The sequence below is a fragment of the Salmo salar genome, chromosome 04, assembly GCF_965601325.2.
Source record: "Salmo salar chromosome 04, fSalSal1, whole genome shotgun sequence".
In the NCBI taxonomy this organism is placed as follows: domain Eukaryota; kingdom Metazoa; phylum Chordata; class Actinopteri; order Salmoniformes; family Salmonidae; genus Salmo; species Salmo salar.
The window spans coordinates 65,351,607-65,374,106 of record NC_138294.1 but is presented as its reverse complement, the minus strand read 5'-3'; the positions used below and the strand labels follow the sequence as shown (position 1 = coordinate 65,374,106).

The 22,500-nt window shown below is 49.3% G+C and overlaps 1 protein-coding gene across 3 annotated transcripts in view; it reads right to left on the bottom strand.

Moving 5' to 3' along the window:
• Window positions 1–22,500, bottom strand: part of LOC106603419 (homeobox protein cut-like 1) — a 221,878-nt gene that overhangs the window by 145,370 nt on the left and 54,008 nt on the right. For all 3 annotated transcript variants that reach the window (XM_045717150.2, XM_045717152.2, XM_045717151.2), the window contains exon 2: window positions 13,540–13,650. In XM_045717150.2, the coding sequence (XP_045573106.1) occupies window positions 13,540–13,650 (111 nt within the window). The remainder of the gene's footprint in view (window positions 1–13,539; window positions 13,651–22,500) is intronic.

Below are 22,500 nucleotides of genomic sequence, written 5' to 3'. Positions count from 1 at the left end.
ATGATGGCGGATGAAAGGCACGACAATGGGCCTCAGGATCCCGTCACAGGAACCAAATGGTGTATATGGGCAGTACCAGCCATCCTCTCATATAGCCTGCTTTTCTGAGACCAACCTTAAAGTGTTTAATGAGAGACATGGAGTTAGTGGGTGCATTCAAATTGCCATAGATAAAATGCAATTGTGTTCATTGTCCATAGCTTATGCCTTCCCATACCATAACCCCACCGCCACCATGGGGCACGCTGTTCACAATGTTGACATCAGCAAACCACTAGCCCACACGACGCCATACACATGGTCTGCGGTTGTGAGGCCGGTTGACTAAAACGACGTTGAGGAGGCTTATGGTAGAACAAATGAACATTCAATTCTCTGGCAACAGCTCTGGTGGACATTCCTGCAGTCAGCATGCCAATTGCACACTCCCTCAAAACTTGAGACATCTGTGGCATTGTGTTGTGTGACAAAACTGCACATTTTAGAATGGCCTTTTATTTTCCCCAGCACAACATGCACCTGTAGTGATCATGCTGTTTAATAAACTACTTGACATTGCCAAGATAATCCATCCACCTGACAGGCAAAGGAGAAATGCTCACTAACAGGGATGTAAACAAATTTGTGCCCAAAATCTGAGAGAAATAAGTTTTATGGAACATTTCTGGGATGGTTTTATTTCAGCTCATGAAACATGGGATCAACACTTTACATGTTGCGTTTGTATTTTAGTTCAGTGTAGATATAAGGAAGAGACACAGGGAGAGACAAAAAGAAAGGGGGTTGCTGTTGAGTGTGTGAGAGAGAAGGAACAACAAAGACAGAATGAAAGAAAAAGGATAGAGACACACAGACAGAGAGGTGGGGGACAACTGTCGTCAGTGAGTGGGGACATACGGGGGCCAGTGTGGGCCTGCGGTGGACTGGTGATGAAAAGCACAGGAAAGGCACACCGTTGACTGGCAGTAAGAGGAGCCTGTGTAAATAGAACCCGGGCCGGGGGAGTGCAGTTGTGATGCGGGGTGTGTGTAGTGTGTGTGTGTCTGTGTCTGTGTCTGTAGCGTATGAGTGGAGGGAGGGACGGCCCTGACAGAGCTCTGAGCTTCCTCTGAGTGACAGAAGCCAGCCTCCCTCCCACCCGCCTTGAAACTCGATCTCCGGGCAAGCCTGCGCCTCGCGCCCGTCGACCACCCATAGAGGGAAACGCCGCGCGACGAAGCAAATAGGAAGGGGGGGTGAGGATGTGACCACATAAGTGTGTGTATGCATGCATGCGCACACACACACACACACACACACACACACAGACACACACACACACACACGACCCAGACAAAGGAACACACTTCCAAAAGCAGATGTACAAAGAAACAGACACTACCAGACACGTATAATGACATACAAATGCAAAACAAACAAACTATTAATTAAAAAGATAAATGATAGCCTTGGTAACTTGAAATGGCATATTTAGAAAAGTCAAGCACAGACTCTAAGACACACTCCCAAGGGGTTTCGAATAGTGCCTTCTTTTTCACACCCACAAATATGGATAAACGTCTTGGTTGCTATGTATGTGAAGTGTTAAGAATTCAAGGTAAACAAACAAACACGAAGGCACACAAAATGTTGTCTCTCCTAAGACGACAAAACAAACAAATCTCACCTCAAATGATGGTCAAATGTGATGACAAATCTTGAGGAAAGTAATTGTGTGTGTGCGTGTATGGGTGTAAATGTGGTGTGCATATGCGCTAGGGCTGCACAATTAATCAAATTCACATCTAAATCATAATATTGACATGTGCGATATTCATCACTCAAACAGTTCAGTTCCTCCTCCCCACTGTTAGTTTTACTATACGTTTGCAGGCTGTTCTGTTAGGTCAAATGCAGTCACAAGAATGTTCCAAACAAAAACTATGCTGCTTTCCACTTTACTTCTTAATATAAATCATTCTATTTCTGTGATTCCAACAGTTCACCCAAGTGTTTTTGATCTATATTGTGCAGCCCTTATATGCCCATGTAGCATGTGTGCTTGAGTATATTATGAGCTCCTTCATCTAATACTGAACAGCATCCTGCTGAATTAGTGGATATCCAGGGTCTTACCTGCTGGAATGGGGGGGGGGTAGTAGTGACAGATCTGCTGTCATAGGAAGACGGATGGCCAGGCTCCCTCTGCATGCTGGGATAGGTGGCCGAGGAGAGTGGCTTAATTCCAGAGGGAGAGGCCTATTCCCAGTTGCTGTCTGTCTAATGGCCTTGTGTTCTGCAATCATTCCCCCCCGCACTGGGGGGCTAGCCAGAGCCTAGCGGGACCATATCCAATTTCCCCCTACTCTAATCGCCTGATCTACTCAGGCCCCCTCCTCTTCATTTGGACTCAAAGCTCCCCGGTCGTCCCCCTCTATCTAGTGTGGTGATGGGGTGCTTTCATTTAAAGTGGGTGCCACCTTGTTATTGTCTGTCAGTGGGTGGATTTTTCATTTGCGCAGGGGCATGGAGAGGTTACCACAAGGTTTTCATGTAATACCAACCTTCCTTGCATACGAGTGGGGGTAAATGCCATGTGTCTGGCTTTGGAATACAATAATAACAATCTGTTTTATGTAGAGGGAAAGCAATTAAACCAAGATATGTTGAATGGGAGTTAAATGATCTCATTTGAGATGCCAGTAATGCCACATATGTACATGTAGCTGCTAGCATAAAGAGTCCTCACACCTTGGTTTGTAATGTAAGCACTCTGAGACCACCCTCATGTGGAACAATGATTCCTACCATTGTTGATTTACTGCCATCAGAGTACATGATACAATGGGCAAAACCACCAAGGGAAACTGGGGCCAAAATAGGTGCTTTCATAGGGACCAAAGTGGAGAGAACCTTCATTTAGCCTCATCCTGCAGTAGGAAGGCATGATGACTAGGCTGGCGTCCAGGGTCTTGTGGCGTCCAGGGTCTTGTACTGAATGCTGTCAGAGAGCGAGGATGCAGTGAGGAATGCCCCATGCCCATCTGTCTCCCCACGGTCCTCCAAACCCAACAAGCAATCCTCTTTCTGTCCCAGAGAGCCTGTGGAAAGCAGCTAGCTAATCACAGATCCCCAGAGGTGATGAGATGGCATGTGCTCAACTCCTGTCAGTTCCACTCTTCCATCAACCCCAGCATTAGCTGACCAGATGGACCAAATCCTTGAGGCAGATATGCAATGTACCAGTGCATTAAACAAGTGAGCTTAAAAAAAGAGGGAGAGACTTAAAATGAGTTTGGGCATTTGATGGCAAATGCATCAGCAGTCCACAAGTTCCAGTGTTTTATTGTATTTTTTCAGAGGGTTTTTAGGCATGTCCGCTCCTGATAGACACATGAAGGCAGTGCTGTGGGAAACACCATAGACTCACCTGCGACTGACTCCCCCAGTTGCCTGTGCTCCACACCTTTGGGGTCAATGGGCTCTGAGCCCATCACTGCTAAGAGCCGCTTCCCATCATCGGACTATGGGAAATAAAGTACAACTCGCCTGCACAGAATCAATAACCGAGATTAGATTATTTTGCATAATCTTTCAATGCATCTTGGCATATTGTGAAATGAATTTAGGTATATAGTTACATTAAGTGACTTTCAAACAGTACACTGTATTCTGTGAGCACAGTGCTCAGAGTAATTGTAATAATTAATGATGAATTAAAAGTGAATGGGGCTTAATGACGATAAGCAGAGTCTTTGCGTGGGAACGTTCCATAGGGATTAGTTATATTATTGGGACCATTTCCATTCCTTTTGGGGTCTTTGAGAGAAGCTGGAATTCAGATTTACAGCCGGGTGTAGAAGGGGTGGATGAGGCCCCTCTTTTCACAGAGTCCCAGAGACAGGGGCTCATGGTGAGAGAAAGGGTCAGAGAAATGGGTCATTCCCTGGTGTGATGGTGTACGTCACTGATGCCGTGGCTCTCTGATGAACCCCTCACACATAAACAAACGACCCTCACACACATTTACGCACGGGCTAGGGATAATGTTCCCTCAATGAATATATCTCTGTACTACGCAGTTAGTGTTCTCTCACCCACTCGCCCAATTATTTAGCATGCATCTAAAATGCAAATAATTTAGGGGGAGTTGGTTGACCTTTGGAGGGGGAGTGGGTTGATCTAGGTAGACGGCTGCCCTACAGAGTACAGTCCATGATGTAGGCAGACTGCTGCCCTACAGAGTACAGTCCATGATGCAGGCAGGCTGCTGCCCTACAGAGTACAGTCCATGATGCAGGCAGACTGCTGCCCTACAGAGTACAGTCCATGATGCAGGCAGACTGCTGCCCTACAGAGTACAGTCCATGATGTAGGCAGACTGCTGCCCTACAGAGTACAGTCCATGATGTAGGCAGACTGCTGCCCTACAGAGTACAGTCCATGATGTAGGCAGACTGCTGCCCTACAGAGTACAGTCCATGATGCAGGCAGACTGCTGCCCTACAGAGTACAGTCCATGATGCAGGCAGACTGCTGCCCTACAGAGTACATGATGCAAGCAGACTGCTGCCCTACAGAGTACAGTCCATGATGCAGGCAGACTGCTGCCCTACAGAGTACAGTCCATGACGCAGGCAGACTGCTGCCCTACAGAGTACAGTACATGATGCAGGCAGACTGCTGCCCTACAGAGTACAGTACATGATGCAGGCAGACTGCTGCCCTACAGAGTACGGTACATGATGCAAGCAGACTGCTGCCCTACCAGAGTACGGTCCATGATGTAGGCAGACTGCTGCCCTACAGAGTACAGTCCATGATGTAGGCAGACTGCTGCCCTACAGAGTACATGATGCAGGCAGACTGCTGCCCTACAGAGTACATGATGCAAGCAGACTGCTGCCCTACAGAGTACAGTCCATGATGCAGGCAGACTGCTGCCCTACAGAGTACAGTCCATGATGCAGGCAGACTGCTGCCCTACAGAGTACAGTCCATGATGCAGGCAGACTGCTGCCCTACAGAGTACAGTCCATGATGCAGGCAGACTGCTGCCCTACAGAGTACAGTCCATGATGCAGGCAGACTGCTGCCCTACAGAGTACAGTCCATGATGCAGGCAGACTGCTGCCCTACAGAGTACAGTACATGATGCAGGCAGACTGCTGCCCTACAGAGTACATGATGCAAGCAGACTGCTGCCCTACAGAGTACAGTCCATGATGTAGGCAGACTGCTGCCCTACAGAGTACAGTCCATGATGCAGGCAGACTGCTGCCCTACAGAGTACAGTACATGATGCAAGCAGACTGCTGCCCTACCAGAGTACAGTCCATGATGTAGGCAGACTGCTGCCCTACAGAGTACAGTCCATGATGTAGGCAGACTGCTCCCCTACAGAGTACAGTCCATGATGCAGGCAGACTGCTGCCCTACAGAGTACAGTCCATGATGCAGGCAGACTGCTGCTCTACAGAGTACAGTCCATGATGCAGGCAGACTGCTGCCCTACAGAGTACAGTACATGATGCAGGCAGACTGCTGCCCTACAGAGTACATGATGCAAGCAGACTGCTGCCCTACAGAGTACAGTCCATGATGTAGGCAGACTGCTGCCCTACAGAGTACAGTCCATGATGCAGGCAGACTTCTGCCCTACAGAGTACAGTACATGATGCAGGCAGACTGCTGCCCTACAGAGTACAGTACATGATGCAGGCAGACTGCTGCCCTACAGAGTACAGTACATGATGCAAGCAGACTGCTGCCCTACAGAGTACAGTACATGATGCAAGCAGACTGCTGCCCTACCAGAGTACAGTCCATGATGTAGGCAGACTGCTGCCCTACAGAGTACAGTCCATGATGTAGGCAGACTGCTGCCCTACAGAGTACAGTCCATGATGTAGGCAGACTGCTGCCCTACAGAGTACAGTACATGATGCAGGCAGACTGCTGCCCTACAGAGTACAGTACATGATGCAGGCAGACTGCTGCCCTACAGAGTACAGTCCATGATGCAGGCAGACTGCTGCCCTACAGAGTACAGTCCATGATGCAGGCAGACTGCTGCCCTACAGAGTACAGTACATGATGCAGGCAGACTGCTGCCCTACAGAGTACAGTACATGATGCAGGCAGACTGCTGCCCTACAGAGTACAGTCCATGATGCAGGCAGACTGCTGCCCTACAGAGTACAGTCCATGATGCAGGCAGACTGCTGCCCTACAGAGTACATGATGCAAGCAGACTGCTGCCCTACAGAGTACAGTCCATGATCTAGGCAGACTGCTGCCCTACAGAGTACAGTACATGATGCAGGCAGACTGCTGCCCTACAGAGTACAGTACATGATGCAGAAAGACTGCTGCCCTACAGAGTACAGTCCATGATGCAGGCAGACTGCTGCCCTACAGAGTACAGTCCATGATGCAGGCAGACTGCTGCCCTACAGAGTACATGATGCAAGCAGACTGCTGCCCTACAGAGTACAGTCCATGATCTAGGCAGACTGCTGCCCTACAGAGTACAGTACATGATGCAGGCAGACTGCTGCCCTACAGAGTACAGTACATGATGCAGGCAGACTGCTGCCCTACAGAGTACAGTACATGATGCAGGCAGACTGCTGCCCTACAGAGTACAGTACATGATGTAGGCAGACTGCTGCCCTACAGAGTACAGTACATGATGTAGGCAGACTGCTGCCCTACAGAGTACAGTCCATGATGTAGGCAGACTGCTGCCCTACAGAGTACAGTACATGATGTAGGCAGACTGCTGCCCAACAGAGTACAGTACATGATGTAGGCAGACTGCTGCCCTACAGAGTACAGTACATGATGTAGGCAGACTGCTGCCCTACAGAGTACAGTACGTCCGGCTAAAACTCATCAAGGAGAAGTCCCCTTGGCGTACATCATCACCACCCGCTGCCGAGCTGTGTGGTAGACTGGGAGAGCCAGTCAGTCAGACCTCCCCCTCCCGTCCTCCCATCCACCAAATTCCTCAGTCAGGCTGGATTACCAGGCCCGCCTCTGAACTCAATAGGCGGGTTTGAGGGCAAAAAAGGGGAGGCGTCGGTGGCTGAAGTTCTCACTCCTCTGTCGTTGGTTGGTTTGCTGGCTGTCTGGCTGGTAAATATCCCTGCGTCGTGTTAAACAGGAGGGCTATAATTAACTGTGGGAGACGCCAGTCAGTCAGGGTTGGGCGCCATGCCAACGGATCAGCCCTAATTACTATATTCACTTTGTCAGGAACGCTCACTTTGCTGCTCCCTCTGATAGGCCCTGGCAGCCTCAGAAATCCCCCGGCACTGCACAGCACATTCTCAGGGAGGCAGACGGGGCCGACTGGCAGGCAGGAGGGCCGGGCAGGCTAGCAGTTGCAGGGTGATGGAAGGCTGGGTGGGTGTAGGGCTGAGCGACTGCAGCAGAAGACACCACCCAATGGCCCCGCTAAGCTCAGGGCCCAAACAAACACAAGGGCCACCAGACTGAGCAAAAAGAATCCTGTACACAGTAATGCTGCTCCCAGCCGCCCTGACTGATTTTCACATTGATGGGATCTTGTATATATGTTCTTTTTACAGGCAGCACAAGACTGTGTCTTAGACCTGATCTGAGGCTCCATGTTTAGTGAACTGGGATTTCAGATGAAGATAAACACCCGTTTAAAAACAGACGTCTGCCTCCTGCAGTGTCTCCATGAACAGCTTCAGTGCTATTTTGTGGTGTCCAACATGCTCAATTTATTGATGTTGTTGAGAAGAGAAGTCGCATTTTTCACACGGTTCATAAACCCCCTTTTAATATGCATGGGGTTTGGCTAAGATGAAATGCTCAGAATTGAGTTGCTATCAAAAGGCCAACTTAGGCTGGTGGAGGTATTTACATTCTTTTTTATATTTTTTTTTTTTAGACGTGGCCTGCTATCAATGCTTCTAATACATTACTGAACTGGAAATATGTCAGCTCGACAGGCGGGGGATGAATATGGCTTTATTTAAATAGTTTGACTGTGGAAGCAGCTCAGACAACCATTTCAGGGCAGTTTATCACATAAAGCCTCTTTCACACTCCCGGCCCAAACTGTCCACATACGGGCCAATCACAGTCCAAAGCCTGTTTCAACACAGCCACAGCCAGAGCGGGATAAGGATCACTAGCATACGTGGGCGCCTTCATGGGGCACCACTGAGAGAAGCTTGGTACTAGAGATATAATTACGTACAGTATGCGCAAGCAGAGTCATTGACGGCCCTCTTGCCAAATGCAGGGCATTCATTCTGATGAGCTTTATATCTGAGTACTATCTGACAGAGACTGAAAATAACAAACACTTCATTTGAGGTAAAGACATACTGATTGACATTTATTAGAATATGGACTGTACAACTCCAATGCAATACAATTTGGATTCAAACATGCGCCCTCGTTCCCGTTAGACTATTTCAGGATACAAAACAAACAGAGATGACAGTGATTAAATGAAGCCCTCTTTTGACTCAAGTCAGACACTCAGCTCAGTCCTCACCCTCTCTGGAGGTCACTTCCTACCAACTTTCATATGGAAAACAGTAGGTCAACCTGACAAGAGCACTTATGACGTCTTGTCATGATTCTGGTGATGCCACACGGTTAGACTCCTACTCAGATAATAAAAAAGGGCATCTTATGTCACAAGGTAAATATCAAACTCAAATATCATCTGACAAAGTGGGAAAGGGCCGAGACAGAATCCCTGAATTCTGTCAGAATCAGATGAACCTCTTCCACGCAGACATGTCTGGAATGATTTAACCTACTGAACGCCCTTGTATCTTATTCACAAAGTGTGTCCTGGAATTCAGTCATTTTCTCTCGGATGGCAACAAAGCCGTATTGAACAAGAGAAGAAACAGGCCGTATAATTGAATTATTGGAAAACAAATGCAACTTCCAGCAGAAAGGAAGGATGTCTCTCTTTAAGAGGGGAGCGTAAGGTGGACATATCAGGCCTCTATCAGACAGAGGTAAATTGCAACACCGTACAGCCGTGAGGTCAAGCAGTGATAACACTGCTAGAAATCCCCTTGTTCATTAAACTACCTGTTCCGTCTTATCATTCCACTTGACAAAATAAAGGACCGGGAACGCTCATGCATTACAAAGAACAGTAGTACATAAAGAGGTGTAGAAATCACCCTCTTTTCAATTCAATACCAGACAACTCCTTGAGAAGTTATCGGGTGGAATCTGTAACTAAAAACAAAGGTAATCAATACCCTCTTTTACTGTCTTCAGACAAAAATAAGTTTGAGAGAGAAGTCACATGCAACACTTGCATGGTCTGCACTCTGAGCCAAAATGGAGGTGAACCGAACAACCCCAAAATATCCTCACCAGGAGTGCAGAGAGGAAGAGACACTCAGCACTTTGAAAGGGTGTCCATAACTCCCCTTCTCAGAGAGACGAGATGAAACACTTTGAAAGGGTGTCCATAACTCCCCTTCTCAGAGAGACGAGATGAAACACTTTGAAAGGGTGTCCATAACTCCCCTTCTCAGAGAGACGAGATGAAACACTTTGAAAGGGTGTCCATAACTCCCCTTCTCAGAGAGACGAGATGAAACACTTTGAAAGGGTGTCCATAACTCCCCTTCTCAGAGAGACGAGATGAAACACTTTGAAAGGGTGTCCATAACTCCCCTTCTCAGAGGGACGAGATGAAACACTGAAAGGGTGTCCATAACTCCCCTTCTCAGAGGGACGAGATGAAACACTGAAAGGGTGTCCATAACTTCCCATCTCAGAGAGACGAGATGAAACACTTTGAAAGGGTGTCCATAACTCCCCTTCTCAGAGAGACGAGATGAAACACTTTGAAAGGGTGTCCATAACTCCCCTTCTCAGAGAGACGAGATGAAACACTGAAAGGGTGTCTGTCCATAACTCCCCTTCTCAGAGGGACGAGATGAAACACTGAAAGGGTGTCCATAACTCCCCTTCTCAGAGAGACGAGATGAAACACTGAAAGGGTGTCCATAACTTCCCTTCTCAGAGAGACGAGATGAAACACTTTGAAAGGGTGTCCATAACTTCCCTTCTCAGAGAGACGAGATGAAACACTACATTGAGTTAGCAACCCTGAGCCCCCTCTGAACAGAGCAGTAATTAAGGTAGCTTTCCAGCTCCAAGCGACAGAGGGATGAAATTTCCACCCCTCTGCCGGAACCCCTTGATGTTTTGTACCTTGGGTTCTGGGCCCATTCTGGCAACTAGAGCAGTTATTTTCCTTTTTTCCCTCTCTTACAGAGTTCACAGAATCCCCGAGAACACAGCCTCCCAGCCAAAACCCCAGCACGATTAATTTAGTAACGGGTTATTAAGCTCAAACATAAATTGCAGCCCTGGACGGTTTATATGGAAAAGAAGCCTGATTTATTAGAGACCCAGAGACAAAACAGGTTTTTATTTTCCATTTATTCATCAACACTAAGGGAGTGGTAACTCGGAAGGAATTTTCAGACAAAAAAAAGGGGAGGAGAAAAGGGAAGAAGTGGGGAGGGGGTGGGGCAGCAACAATGGCTGCCGTGATCAAATTGCTGGGGAGAGGAGCACAATGGCCATGACATTCTTATCCAAGCTCTTCCCTGGACAACACAATATTTGTTTGGCAGAGCACTGCATCAGCTGAACACATATATCAATAGTGTTCGCTATCGCACTGTATCACTTTCAGTAGATATTTCATCAAGGCTGGCTAACGGCCTCCTCTGAGCAATCGGAATAACTCCTGGGTTTGTCTAAAGTCCCAAAATAAAGTTCTCAATCCATATCTGAGGCTGGGAAGACTGACAGAAGTGACACAATGTCACTCTTAATGAAAGAGACATTTTCATTATGTCATCAGTCATTTCAGCTCACATCAGTGTGATCTCCTAGTGGAGGCCCAGGTCTACATAGTGATCCATCACTCCTTTGAGGTTCAATAGATTCTTTTTTACAGAATTTCTGACAAACTGAAACTAAGGAGTTCACGGTTACATAAACTTGACCATTATGTTGAAAGTGACTAAGCCACTTTGTCCCCTCTCTTCCTGAGAAGACTGAGCAGTTTATGACTTTGGGAGCGTACTCCTCTGACTAAGAAAGGGGCCTTCGGGGTCGTGAGCCAACGATTGTGCCAAACATTGACAGTGTACCCTCAATATGTTTGCTGTATAAGGACTGCCTCTAGTCACCAGAGAAACCACTTGCCAATGGGCTCACAACTCAGCTGTATACCATCTTGTACCATGGATCACAACCTGTCCATTCCAGAGACGTCATACAAACAGACTTATTCAAAATCAAACGCACAACACACCAATAGGTTATTATATCTCATAATGGTGTGCAGACCTCTGCATAGAAGGGACATGAATGAGTGGAACAGAAGCTGGATCTCAGTCCTGTTGAGGTGTTGTCCTCCTGCTCTAAAAGTCACACGATTCCTGACCTCTGTGTCTGCTGTGCATTAGGTCTGCCTCTGTGTTGCAGAGCACCATGGGTCGTCAGGGCCCAGAATGAAGCATGGCACGGCTGCTGCTGACACAGCACATAGCACTGTGCTGCGTTGCTCTGTGTGTGTGTGTGTGTGTGTGTGGTGTGTGTGTGTGTGTGTGTGTGTGTGTGTGTGTGTGTGTGTGTGGCAGACAGAGAAGGGCTGCACTGCCCTGAGCAATGACAATGACCTGGCCGCCAGAGGGGCTTACTGTAACATCACCAAACAAACCAATGGGCCCTGAGGATGAGCTGACTCAGGTGGGCCCAGACCTAAAACACCAAGCCGTCGTCTAAGACTGTGTGTGCGTGCAATAGTACATATTATCTGATGAGTATTTTTTGTTATCCATTTTACATTCAATATTGTTTGAACGGATTAATTTCTGTTTCAACTACAGTAAGTAAATTAAGCTACTCGTCTGTCCTCCCACCTGCAGTCTGTTTGTTCTTCTCGCTCTTTCATTCTCTTTATATTTTGCATTGCTCTCTCCTGCGCTCTCTTTTGTTTGAGGAGAGGAGAGCCATGGCGACGGAGGAGCCACACAAAAGGGTCACATGACGTGGAGCTGAGGCGGACGGGTGGACACAATGGCCGCACCACTCCGCACAGCTGGAGTGTCACGCATTCCTGGTGTTTACAAGATTTAGGTGGAAAACAAATCCACCCCCCCGAGGAACTCTGCGGTGCAAAATGGGCCCATTTTCTGTCTGAATAGAGGGTTTATGTCATCAGCATCGATGCATTTTAGGAGCATGAGAAAATGGCAACCTGTGAAAACGATGGTGGTGGTGCTAGGAGGGTAGAATAACTGACAAGGCAGAGGAGAATAGGCTAGATAGTGGTCACTCTTCAATGGGAACAGTCGACAGAGCTAAGGGTAGGAGGGACAAGAGTCTACTTCTGCATTTCTTAGGGTCATTTGGTGTAATTTAAAATAATATTTCAAAAATCTAACATCTGTTTCACAATCTTCAATCCTGGGCCTCCAATTCAGTTTCCATTTTCAGAATCACAGTGTCGTCATCAAAGACCAGAATCAAAAGCGCCACTTTTTGTTGTGCCAGAATATGTTGACGTTTCGGTAATTGAAGCCTCTGTTGGACGTTGTTCCGTCGTTGCCAAGGCCTTGCCAGCATACCTAAACCCTGGCAGCTTAATCAGATCTACAACAGTTTTCTTTAAATAAAGAACCGCTCACCCCTTAAAACTCTTCACACGCCTCGCTAGTTTTTACCAACTCAAGACATGACTTCACAGAAAAGCAGCAGGGCCGATCAAAACTGTCCAGAACAGCCTTGACCAACCATGCGACAAGGAATATCCCTTAAAAGGTGGTTGTAGTGGAGTAATAGAGTTCAGTTTGAGGGGGTGGCTGTGGGCTGTGGACTACTGACTACTACGGTCATCCTTTGATGGGATTCCCAGAGGGTTTCCGATTGTACTGACAAACCTGGTTTGAGTAGGAGCTTACAAGAGGGAGCATTGAGTAGCCTATGTAATGACATGTAATGAATGGTGCTTTAATAAACTATGCTAGCATGGGCTAATGTAAGGATGGGCTAACTGGATCACATGGGAAGTGGAATCCAATGAGAAGGAACAAATGAGGAGCTCAGCCATTGGAGAGGAAGAGACACTGTCCAAAAGGTAAATAAAACAGACAAAACGCCAGTGGAAGCAGCTGAAAGAAGGGTGGGGGGCGGAGGGCCAGTGAACAATGAGAGGTCTCCTCCGCTTGACTGGGCACCATTTCCCTGACCCCGCCCCCGACAAAAAGGACGGGTGATGTGTCCCCGTCGGATGACAATAGAGGCATTGATGACGAGGGTCTACACACACGTCTGTTCAGCCATGATGCTGCATGTCCGTTACACAGACACACACATCCTGTCTGTCGTGCCTCTACTAATGTGTGTGTGTGTGTGTGTGTGTGTGTGTGTGTGTGTGTGTGTGTGTGTGTGTGTGTGTGTGTGTGTGTGTGTGTGTGTGTGGAAATAGGGACAGGCAGAAGCAGAGCAGACACTAACCTCTGGTGTGTTTTTCTTGAACTCGCGGCTCTGGTCGATTAGCTTTTTCCTGGACTGCTCGCTCTCATCTTGTCTGTTGGCCAGGGCTGTGGCTGTGGCATTCAGTTCTCTCTGTGAGACCAAGAGGGGAGGAGGAGAAAACACTAAATGATTACACAGGGCTCTGTGGGGGGTGACCATCATTTACATCAGCAGACAAACAAGAAAACCCCTCTTCTTTTAACTCTCTTTTCCCCTGTAGTCTGGCACCACTAGCCCTTCACTGGGAGAGGGGGAGCGTGAGAGAGAAGAGAAAGAGAGACAGAATCAGCCTCTTCTCTCCTCTCCCTCCAGACAGAGACAGACAGACAGACCTAGATATAACACTAGCACAGGCACCATGACTACTTACTGGCTGGCATCACACACCCCCCATATGGAAAACAAACACACACACACCCCCCATATGGAAAACAAACACACACACACCCCCCATATGGAAAACAAACACACACACACACACACACACACCCCCCATATGGAAAACAAACACACACACACACACACACACACACACACACACACACACACACACACACACACACACACACACACACACACACACACACACACACACACACACACACCCCCCATATGGAAAACAAACACACACACACACCCCATATGGAAAACAAACACACACACACACACACACACACACACACACACACACACACACACACACACACACACACACACACACACCCCATATGGAAAACAAACACACACACACACCCCCCATATGGAAAACAAACACACACACACACCCCCCATATGGAAAACAAACACACACACACACCCCATATGGAAAACAAACACACACACACACACCCCATATGGAAAACAAACACACACACACACACCCCATATGGAAAACAAACACACACACACACACCCCATATGGAAAACAAACACACACACACCCCCCATATGGAAAACAAACACACACACACACCCCCCATATGGAAAACAAACACACACACACCCCCCATATGGAAAACAAACACACACACACCCCCCATATGGAAAACAAACACACACACACCCCATATGGAAAACAAACACACACACACACACACACACACACACCTCATATGGAAAACAAACACACACACACCCCCCATATGGAAAACAAACACACACACACCCCCCATATGGAAAACAAACACACACACACACACCCCATATGGAAAACAAACACACACACACCCCCCATATGGAAAACAAACACACACACCCCCCCCCATATGGAAAACAAACACACACACACACCCCCCATATGGAAAACAAACACACACACACACACACACACACACACACCCCCATATGGAAAACAAACACACACACCCCCCATATGGAAAACAAACACACACACACACCCCCCATATGCAAAACAAACACACACACACACCCCCCATATGGAAAACAAACACACACACACACCCCATATGGAAAACAAACACACACACACCCCCCATATGGAAAACAAACACACACACACACCCCATATGGAAAACAAACACACACACACCCCATATGGAAAACAAACACACACACACCCCCCATATGCAAAACAAACACACACACACCCCCCATATGGAAAACAAACACACAGTTGCAGACACACATAAAATGTACACATACACACACTCCCTTCTTCCCCCCTTTCTCTCAGTACATCTTCCACCTTTAACTACAGACAGAAGTGTAGAAAAAGACATACAACTACTTGGATCCAGGCAGCATTTCCACAGCTTCTAAAAACTGTATTCAGGAGAGAAAGGAAAATAGCTTTTCTCACAGGCAGAAATTCACCAGCAGCCTTTATGGTCTCTAGGCATGTAAATGTCATAGGGCAGATCCCAGATCATCAATATTGGGAGAGAGGTACCCAAAGGAGATATAAACACTGACTCTAGATCAGCATGGACAAGTCAGGCTAGGAGGAGACTCTACTGTAGGCTAATAGTACTATTCAGAGGCGTCCACAGCCAGGCTACTAGCCTGAGCTTTAGAATATCCACACAGAGGATGAAGCCCCCAACACAATGTAATGTCTGACTCTGAACCTATATAGGTCTACACTGTCATAATGTAGTCCACAGGTATCTATAGTTAGTCTGAAGACATAATTCCCCATTGGACTGGGACATGTGAGGTGACTTACTGACAAGCAGTGTCAAGATGGGCCTTCGCCGATGCTGTGTATGTGTTTGCGTGTGTCGTCTCTGCTCAGAGAGAGAGAGCAAGAGAGAAAAGAGAAAAAGGGAGAGAGGCAGAGAGAGAGAGAAGAGGAGACAGAGAGAGAGAGAGAGAGAGAGAGAGACAGAGACAGAGAGAGACAGAGAGAGAGAGAGAGAGAGAGAGAGAGAGAGAGAGAGAGAGAGAGAGAGAGACAGTCGAGGCTGACATCTGGGAGCCAGATGCAGGGAACAAATCACGTTAATTAGGCTGGAACTGAGCAAGCCAGATTGCAGCCTCCACTTTAATCCACACAGCCACCACCATCACCACCACCGACCACCCACCACTACCCACCACCACTACTACTACCCACCACCCCCACCCACCACTACTACTACCCACCGCCACTACTACTTCCAACCACCACCACCACCACTACCAACCACCACCACCACCACCACCACTACTACCAACCACCACCACCACCACCACTACTACTACTACCAACCACCACCACTACTACTACCAACCACCACCACCACCACAACTACTACTACTACTACCAACCACCACCACTACTACTACCAACCACCACCACCACCACCACTACTACTACTACCAACCACCACCACTACTACTACCAACCACCATCACCACCACCACCACTACTACCAACCACCATCACCACCACCACTACTACTACTACCAACCACCACCACTACTACTACCAACCACCATCACCACCACCACCACTACTACCAACCACCATCACCACCACCACCACTACTACTACCAACCACCACCACCACTACTACCAACCACCACCACCACCACCACTACTACTACTACCAACCACCACCACTACTACTACCAACCACCACCACCACCACCACAACTACTACTACTACTACCAACCACCACCACTACTACTACCAACCACCACCACCACCACCACTACTACTACTACCAACCACCACCACTACTACTACCAACCACCACCACCACCACCACTACTACTACTACCAACCACCACCACTACTAATACCAACCACCACCACCACCACAACTACTACTACTACTACCAACCACCACCACCACCACCACCACTACTACCAACCACCACCACCACCACCACTACTACCAACCACCACCACCACCACTACTACTACCAACCACCACCACCACCACAACTACTACCAACCACCATCACCACCACCACCACCACCGACCACCCACCACTACCCACCACTACCACCACTACTACTACCCACCACCACCACTACTACTACCAACCACCACCACCACTACTACCAACCACCACCACCACCACAACTACTACCAACCACCATCACCACCACAACTACTACCAACCACCATCACCACCACCACCACCACCGACCACCCACCACTACCCACCACTACTACTACCCACCACCACCACCACTACTACCCACCACCACCACTACTACTACTACCAACCACCACCACTACTACTACTACCAACCACCACCACCACCACCACCACCACCGACCACCCACCACTACCCACCACTACCACCACTACCACTACCCACCACCACCACTACTACTACTACCAACCACCACCACTACTACTACCAACCACCACCACTACTACTACCAACCACCACCACTACTACTTCCAACCACCACCACTACCACCACCACTACCAACCACCACCACCACCACTACTACCAACCACCACCACTACTACCAACCACCACCACTACTACTACCAACCACCACCACTACTACTACCAACCACCACCACTACTACCACCCACCACCACCACCCACCACCACTACCACCAACCACCAACACTACCAACCACCACCAACACCCACTACCACCACTAACCACCACCACCACTAACCACCACCACCACTACCAACCACCACCACCACCAACCACCACCACCACCAACCACCACCACTACCAACCACCACCACTACCAACCACCACCACCAACCACCACCACTACTACTTCCAACCACCACCACCACCACTACCAACCACCACCACTACCAACCACCACCACCAACCACCACCACTACTACTTCCAACCACCACCACCACCACTACCAACCACCACCACTACCAACCACCACCACCAACCACCACCACCACCACCACTACTACCAACCACCACCACCACCACCACTACTACCAACCACCACTACTACCAACCACCACCACTACTACCAACCACAACCAACCACTACCAACCACCACCACTACCAACCACCACCACTACCACCCACCACCACTACCAACCACCACCACCAACCACCATTACTACCACCCACCACCACCAACCACCACCACCACTACCAACCACCACCACTACCAACCACCACCACTACCAACCACCACCACTACCAACCACCACCACCACCAACCACCACCACCACCAACCACAACCAACCACCACCACCACCAACCACTACCAACCACCACCACCACTACCAACCACCACCACCACTACCAACCACCACCACCACTACCAACCACCACCATTACTACCAACCACCACCATTACCACCAACCACCACCATTACTACCAACCACCACCATTACCACCAACCACCACCACCACCAACCACCACCACCACCAACCACCACCACCACCACCAACCACTACCAACCACCACCACTACCAACCACCACCAACCACCACTACCAACCACCACTACCAACCACCACTACCAACCACCACTACCAACAACCACCACTACCATTTTTTTACATTTACATTTTAGTCATTTAGCAGACGCTCTTATCCAGAGCGACTTACAGTAGTGAATGCATACATTTCATTAAAAACAATTCGTACTGGTCCCCCGTGGGAATCGAACCCACAACCCTGGCGTTGCAAATACCATGCTCTACCAACTGAGCCACACGGGACCAACCACCACTGCTACCAACCACCACTACTACTACCCACCACCACCACCAACCACTACCCACCACCACCATCAACCACTACCAACCACCACTACCAACCACCACAACCACCAACCACTACCACCAACCACTACCACTACTACCAACCACCACCACTACCAACCACAACCCACCACTACCAACCACCACCACTACTACCAACCACAACCAACCACTACCAACCACCACCACTACCAACCACAACCCACCACCACCACCACCACCACCAACCACCACCACCAACCACCACCACCAACCACCACTACTACTACCAACCACCACCACTACCAACCACAACCAACCACTACCAACCACCACCACTACCACCACTACCAACCACCACCACTACCAACCACCACCACCACCACCACCACCACTACCAACCACAACCAACCACTACCAACCACCACCACTACCACCACTACCAACCACCACCACCACCAACCACTACCAACCACCATTACTACCACCCACCACCACCAACCACCACCACTACCAACCACCACCAACCACCACCACTACCATTTTTTTACATTTACATTTTAGTCATTTAGCAGACGCTCTTATCCAGAGCGACTTACAGTAGTGAATGCATACATTTCATTAAAAACAATTCGTACTGGTCCCCCGTGGGAATCGAACCCACAACCCTGGCGTTGCAAATACCATGCTCTACCAACTGAGCCACACGGGACCAACCACCACTGCTACCAACCACCACCACCACCACCAACCACTACCCACCACCACCACCAACCACTACCAACCACCAAAACCACCAACCACTACCAACCACCAAAACCACTACCAACCACTACCCACCACCAACCACCAACACTACCCACCACCACTACTACCCACCACCACTACTACCCACCACTACTACTACCCACCACTACTACCCACCACCACTACCAACCACCACTACCAACCACCACCACTACCAACCACCACCACTACCAACCACCACCACTACCAACCACCACCATTACCAACCACCACCCACCACTACCAACAACCACCCACCACTACCAACAACCACCCACCACTACCAACAACCACCCACCACTACCATTTTTTTACATTTACATTTTAGTCATTTACCAGACGCTCTTATCCAGAGCGACTTACAGTAGTGAATGCATACATTTCATTAAAAAAAAAATCGTACTGGTCCCCCGTGGGAATTGAACCCACAACCCTGGCGTTGCAAATACCATGCTCTACCAACTGAGCCACACGGGACCAACCACCACCACTACTACCAACCACCACTGCTACCAACCACCACTACTACTACCCACCACCACTACTACCCACCACCACCACTACCCACCACCACTACTACTACCCACCACCACTACTACCCACCACCACCACCAACCACTACCCACCACCACCACCAACCACCACCACCACCAACCACCACAACCACCAACCACTACCAACCACCACTACTACCAACCACCACCAACCACTACTACTACCAACCACCACCACTACCCACCACCACTACTACCCACCACCACTACTACCCACCACCACTACTACCCACCACCACTACTACCCACCACCACTACTACCCACCACCACCACCAACCACTACCCACCACCACCACCAACCACCACAACCACCAACCACTACCAACCACCACTACTACCAACCACCACCAACCACTACTACTACCAACCACCACCACTACCCACCACCACTACTACCCACCACCACTACTACCCACCACCACTACTACCCACCACCACTACTACCCACCGCCACCACTACCCACCACCACTACTACCCACCACCACCACTACCCACCGCCACCACTACCCACCACCACCACTACCCACCGCCACCACTACCCACCACCCACCACCAACCACTACCACCACCAACCACTACCACTACCCACCACTACCCACTACTACCACTACTACCGCTACCAACCACCACCGCTACCAACCACCACCGCTACCAACCACCACCGCTACCAACCACCACCGCTACCAACCACCACCGCTACCAACCACCACCGCTACCAACCACCACCGCTACCAGCCACCACTGCTACCCGCCACCACTACTACCCGCCACCACTACTACCCGCCACCACTACTACCCGCCACCACTACTACCCGCCACCACCCATCACCACCACTACTACCAACCACCACCACCAACCACTACCAACCACCACCAACCACCACCACCAACCACCACCAACCACCACCACCAACCACTACCAACCACCACCACCACTACCCACCACCACTACCCACCACCACCAACCACCACTACCAACCACCACTACCAACCACCACTACCCACCACCAACACCACTACCCACTACCACCACCACTACCACCACCACCACTACCCACCATCACCACTACCCACCATCACCACTACCCACCATCACCACTACCCACCATCACCACTACCCACCATCACCACTACCCACCATCACCACTACCCACCATCACCACTACCCACCATCACCACTACCACTACTACGTCTGGAGGGGCCAGCTAGAGCACACAGTACAACTCTCTCAGTCTCGCTCTCCCACTTTTATCTGCTCCCAGATCCTCCTCAAGTCTGCTATAAGAGCTGTTTCACTGAGGAAAATCTAGGAAATAGAGCCTGTGTTCCTTTTGGGAACGTCATCAGATGGGTCACCCTAGACGCACCTCCTACTTCGGCCCCAACCCTAAAATGATTTGGGTATAATAGAAAATGTTGGTGTCTTTTTAAGGCCATGTGTGTGCATCATATTTCAAGACGTCAACCTTCGCCCACAACCCCCATGGCGCCACCTCTGCTGTGGTGGGCATGCTAATTACAGCTCTGTGGAGGAGCTGTTCCCAGGTCACAGTAGAGGGGTTGGTGGGCCTGGCACTGCCACTCTACCCTGCTGGCAACACTGATCCAGAGTCAGGGAGAGGCCCGCTGCACATTACCTCCACTCCGCTGTCTCTGGCCATTAGCGCTGGGGGACCCATATGACAGAAAGGCTGCAGAAACCAGGGTTTGCCACAGGGACACTGAGCAGCGTGGAAGACAAGCTAATAGAAAGGATATAGAGTTAGCTAGCCCTGGGAGCTAACGCATTAGCACTGGCTAGCTGTACTGTAGCTCCCTCCCTCTCCTGCTGTACCTAGACTACAGAGGAATGGAGAAGTGAGCGAGGGAAGGAGGAGGGTGGTTTGGAGAAGTGGAAAGGAGGAATGCCACGTTCCCCCAAAAGCTACAGTCAAGTTAACACTCTTGAGACTGATTAGCAGATGCTGCTGTTAAGCCCATTATGCAAACGATTTGGCTAATCAACTCAAATTGATTAGCGCTAGGCTTCCTAACCCATGTCCTAATGCGCCAGAACGTCTCTGGGACCCCTCCGAGCCCGTCCGCGGGAAAGGGGGAATGGGGTGGGGTTGGGCCTAGGGAGGTGGGGTAATTCTGTTTTTATCAACAGGACGAGTCAGCCCAACCCCAGCCCCTGTCTTCATCCGCCCACGTAGCTCACCAGTGGTGATTAGAACATGAAAATACAGGTGGAGCAAACTCAATTAAAAAAGCTAATATGAAACCACTAAACACACAAACGCTATAATTCTGATCAGTTTACTTCCCATAGTCAAATTCAGCATGAGTCTACAATATTGCTACATTGTTTGAGTATTGGGACGCAGGCAAAACACCATTCCGAGTTTCTCTGCCTGCCTGTTACCAAGATTGTACAGTTAAGAATACAGCAACTCCCTCTCTTCATC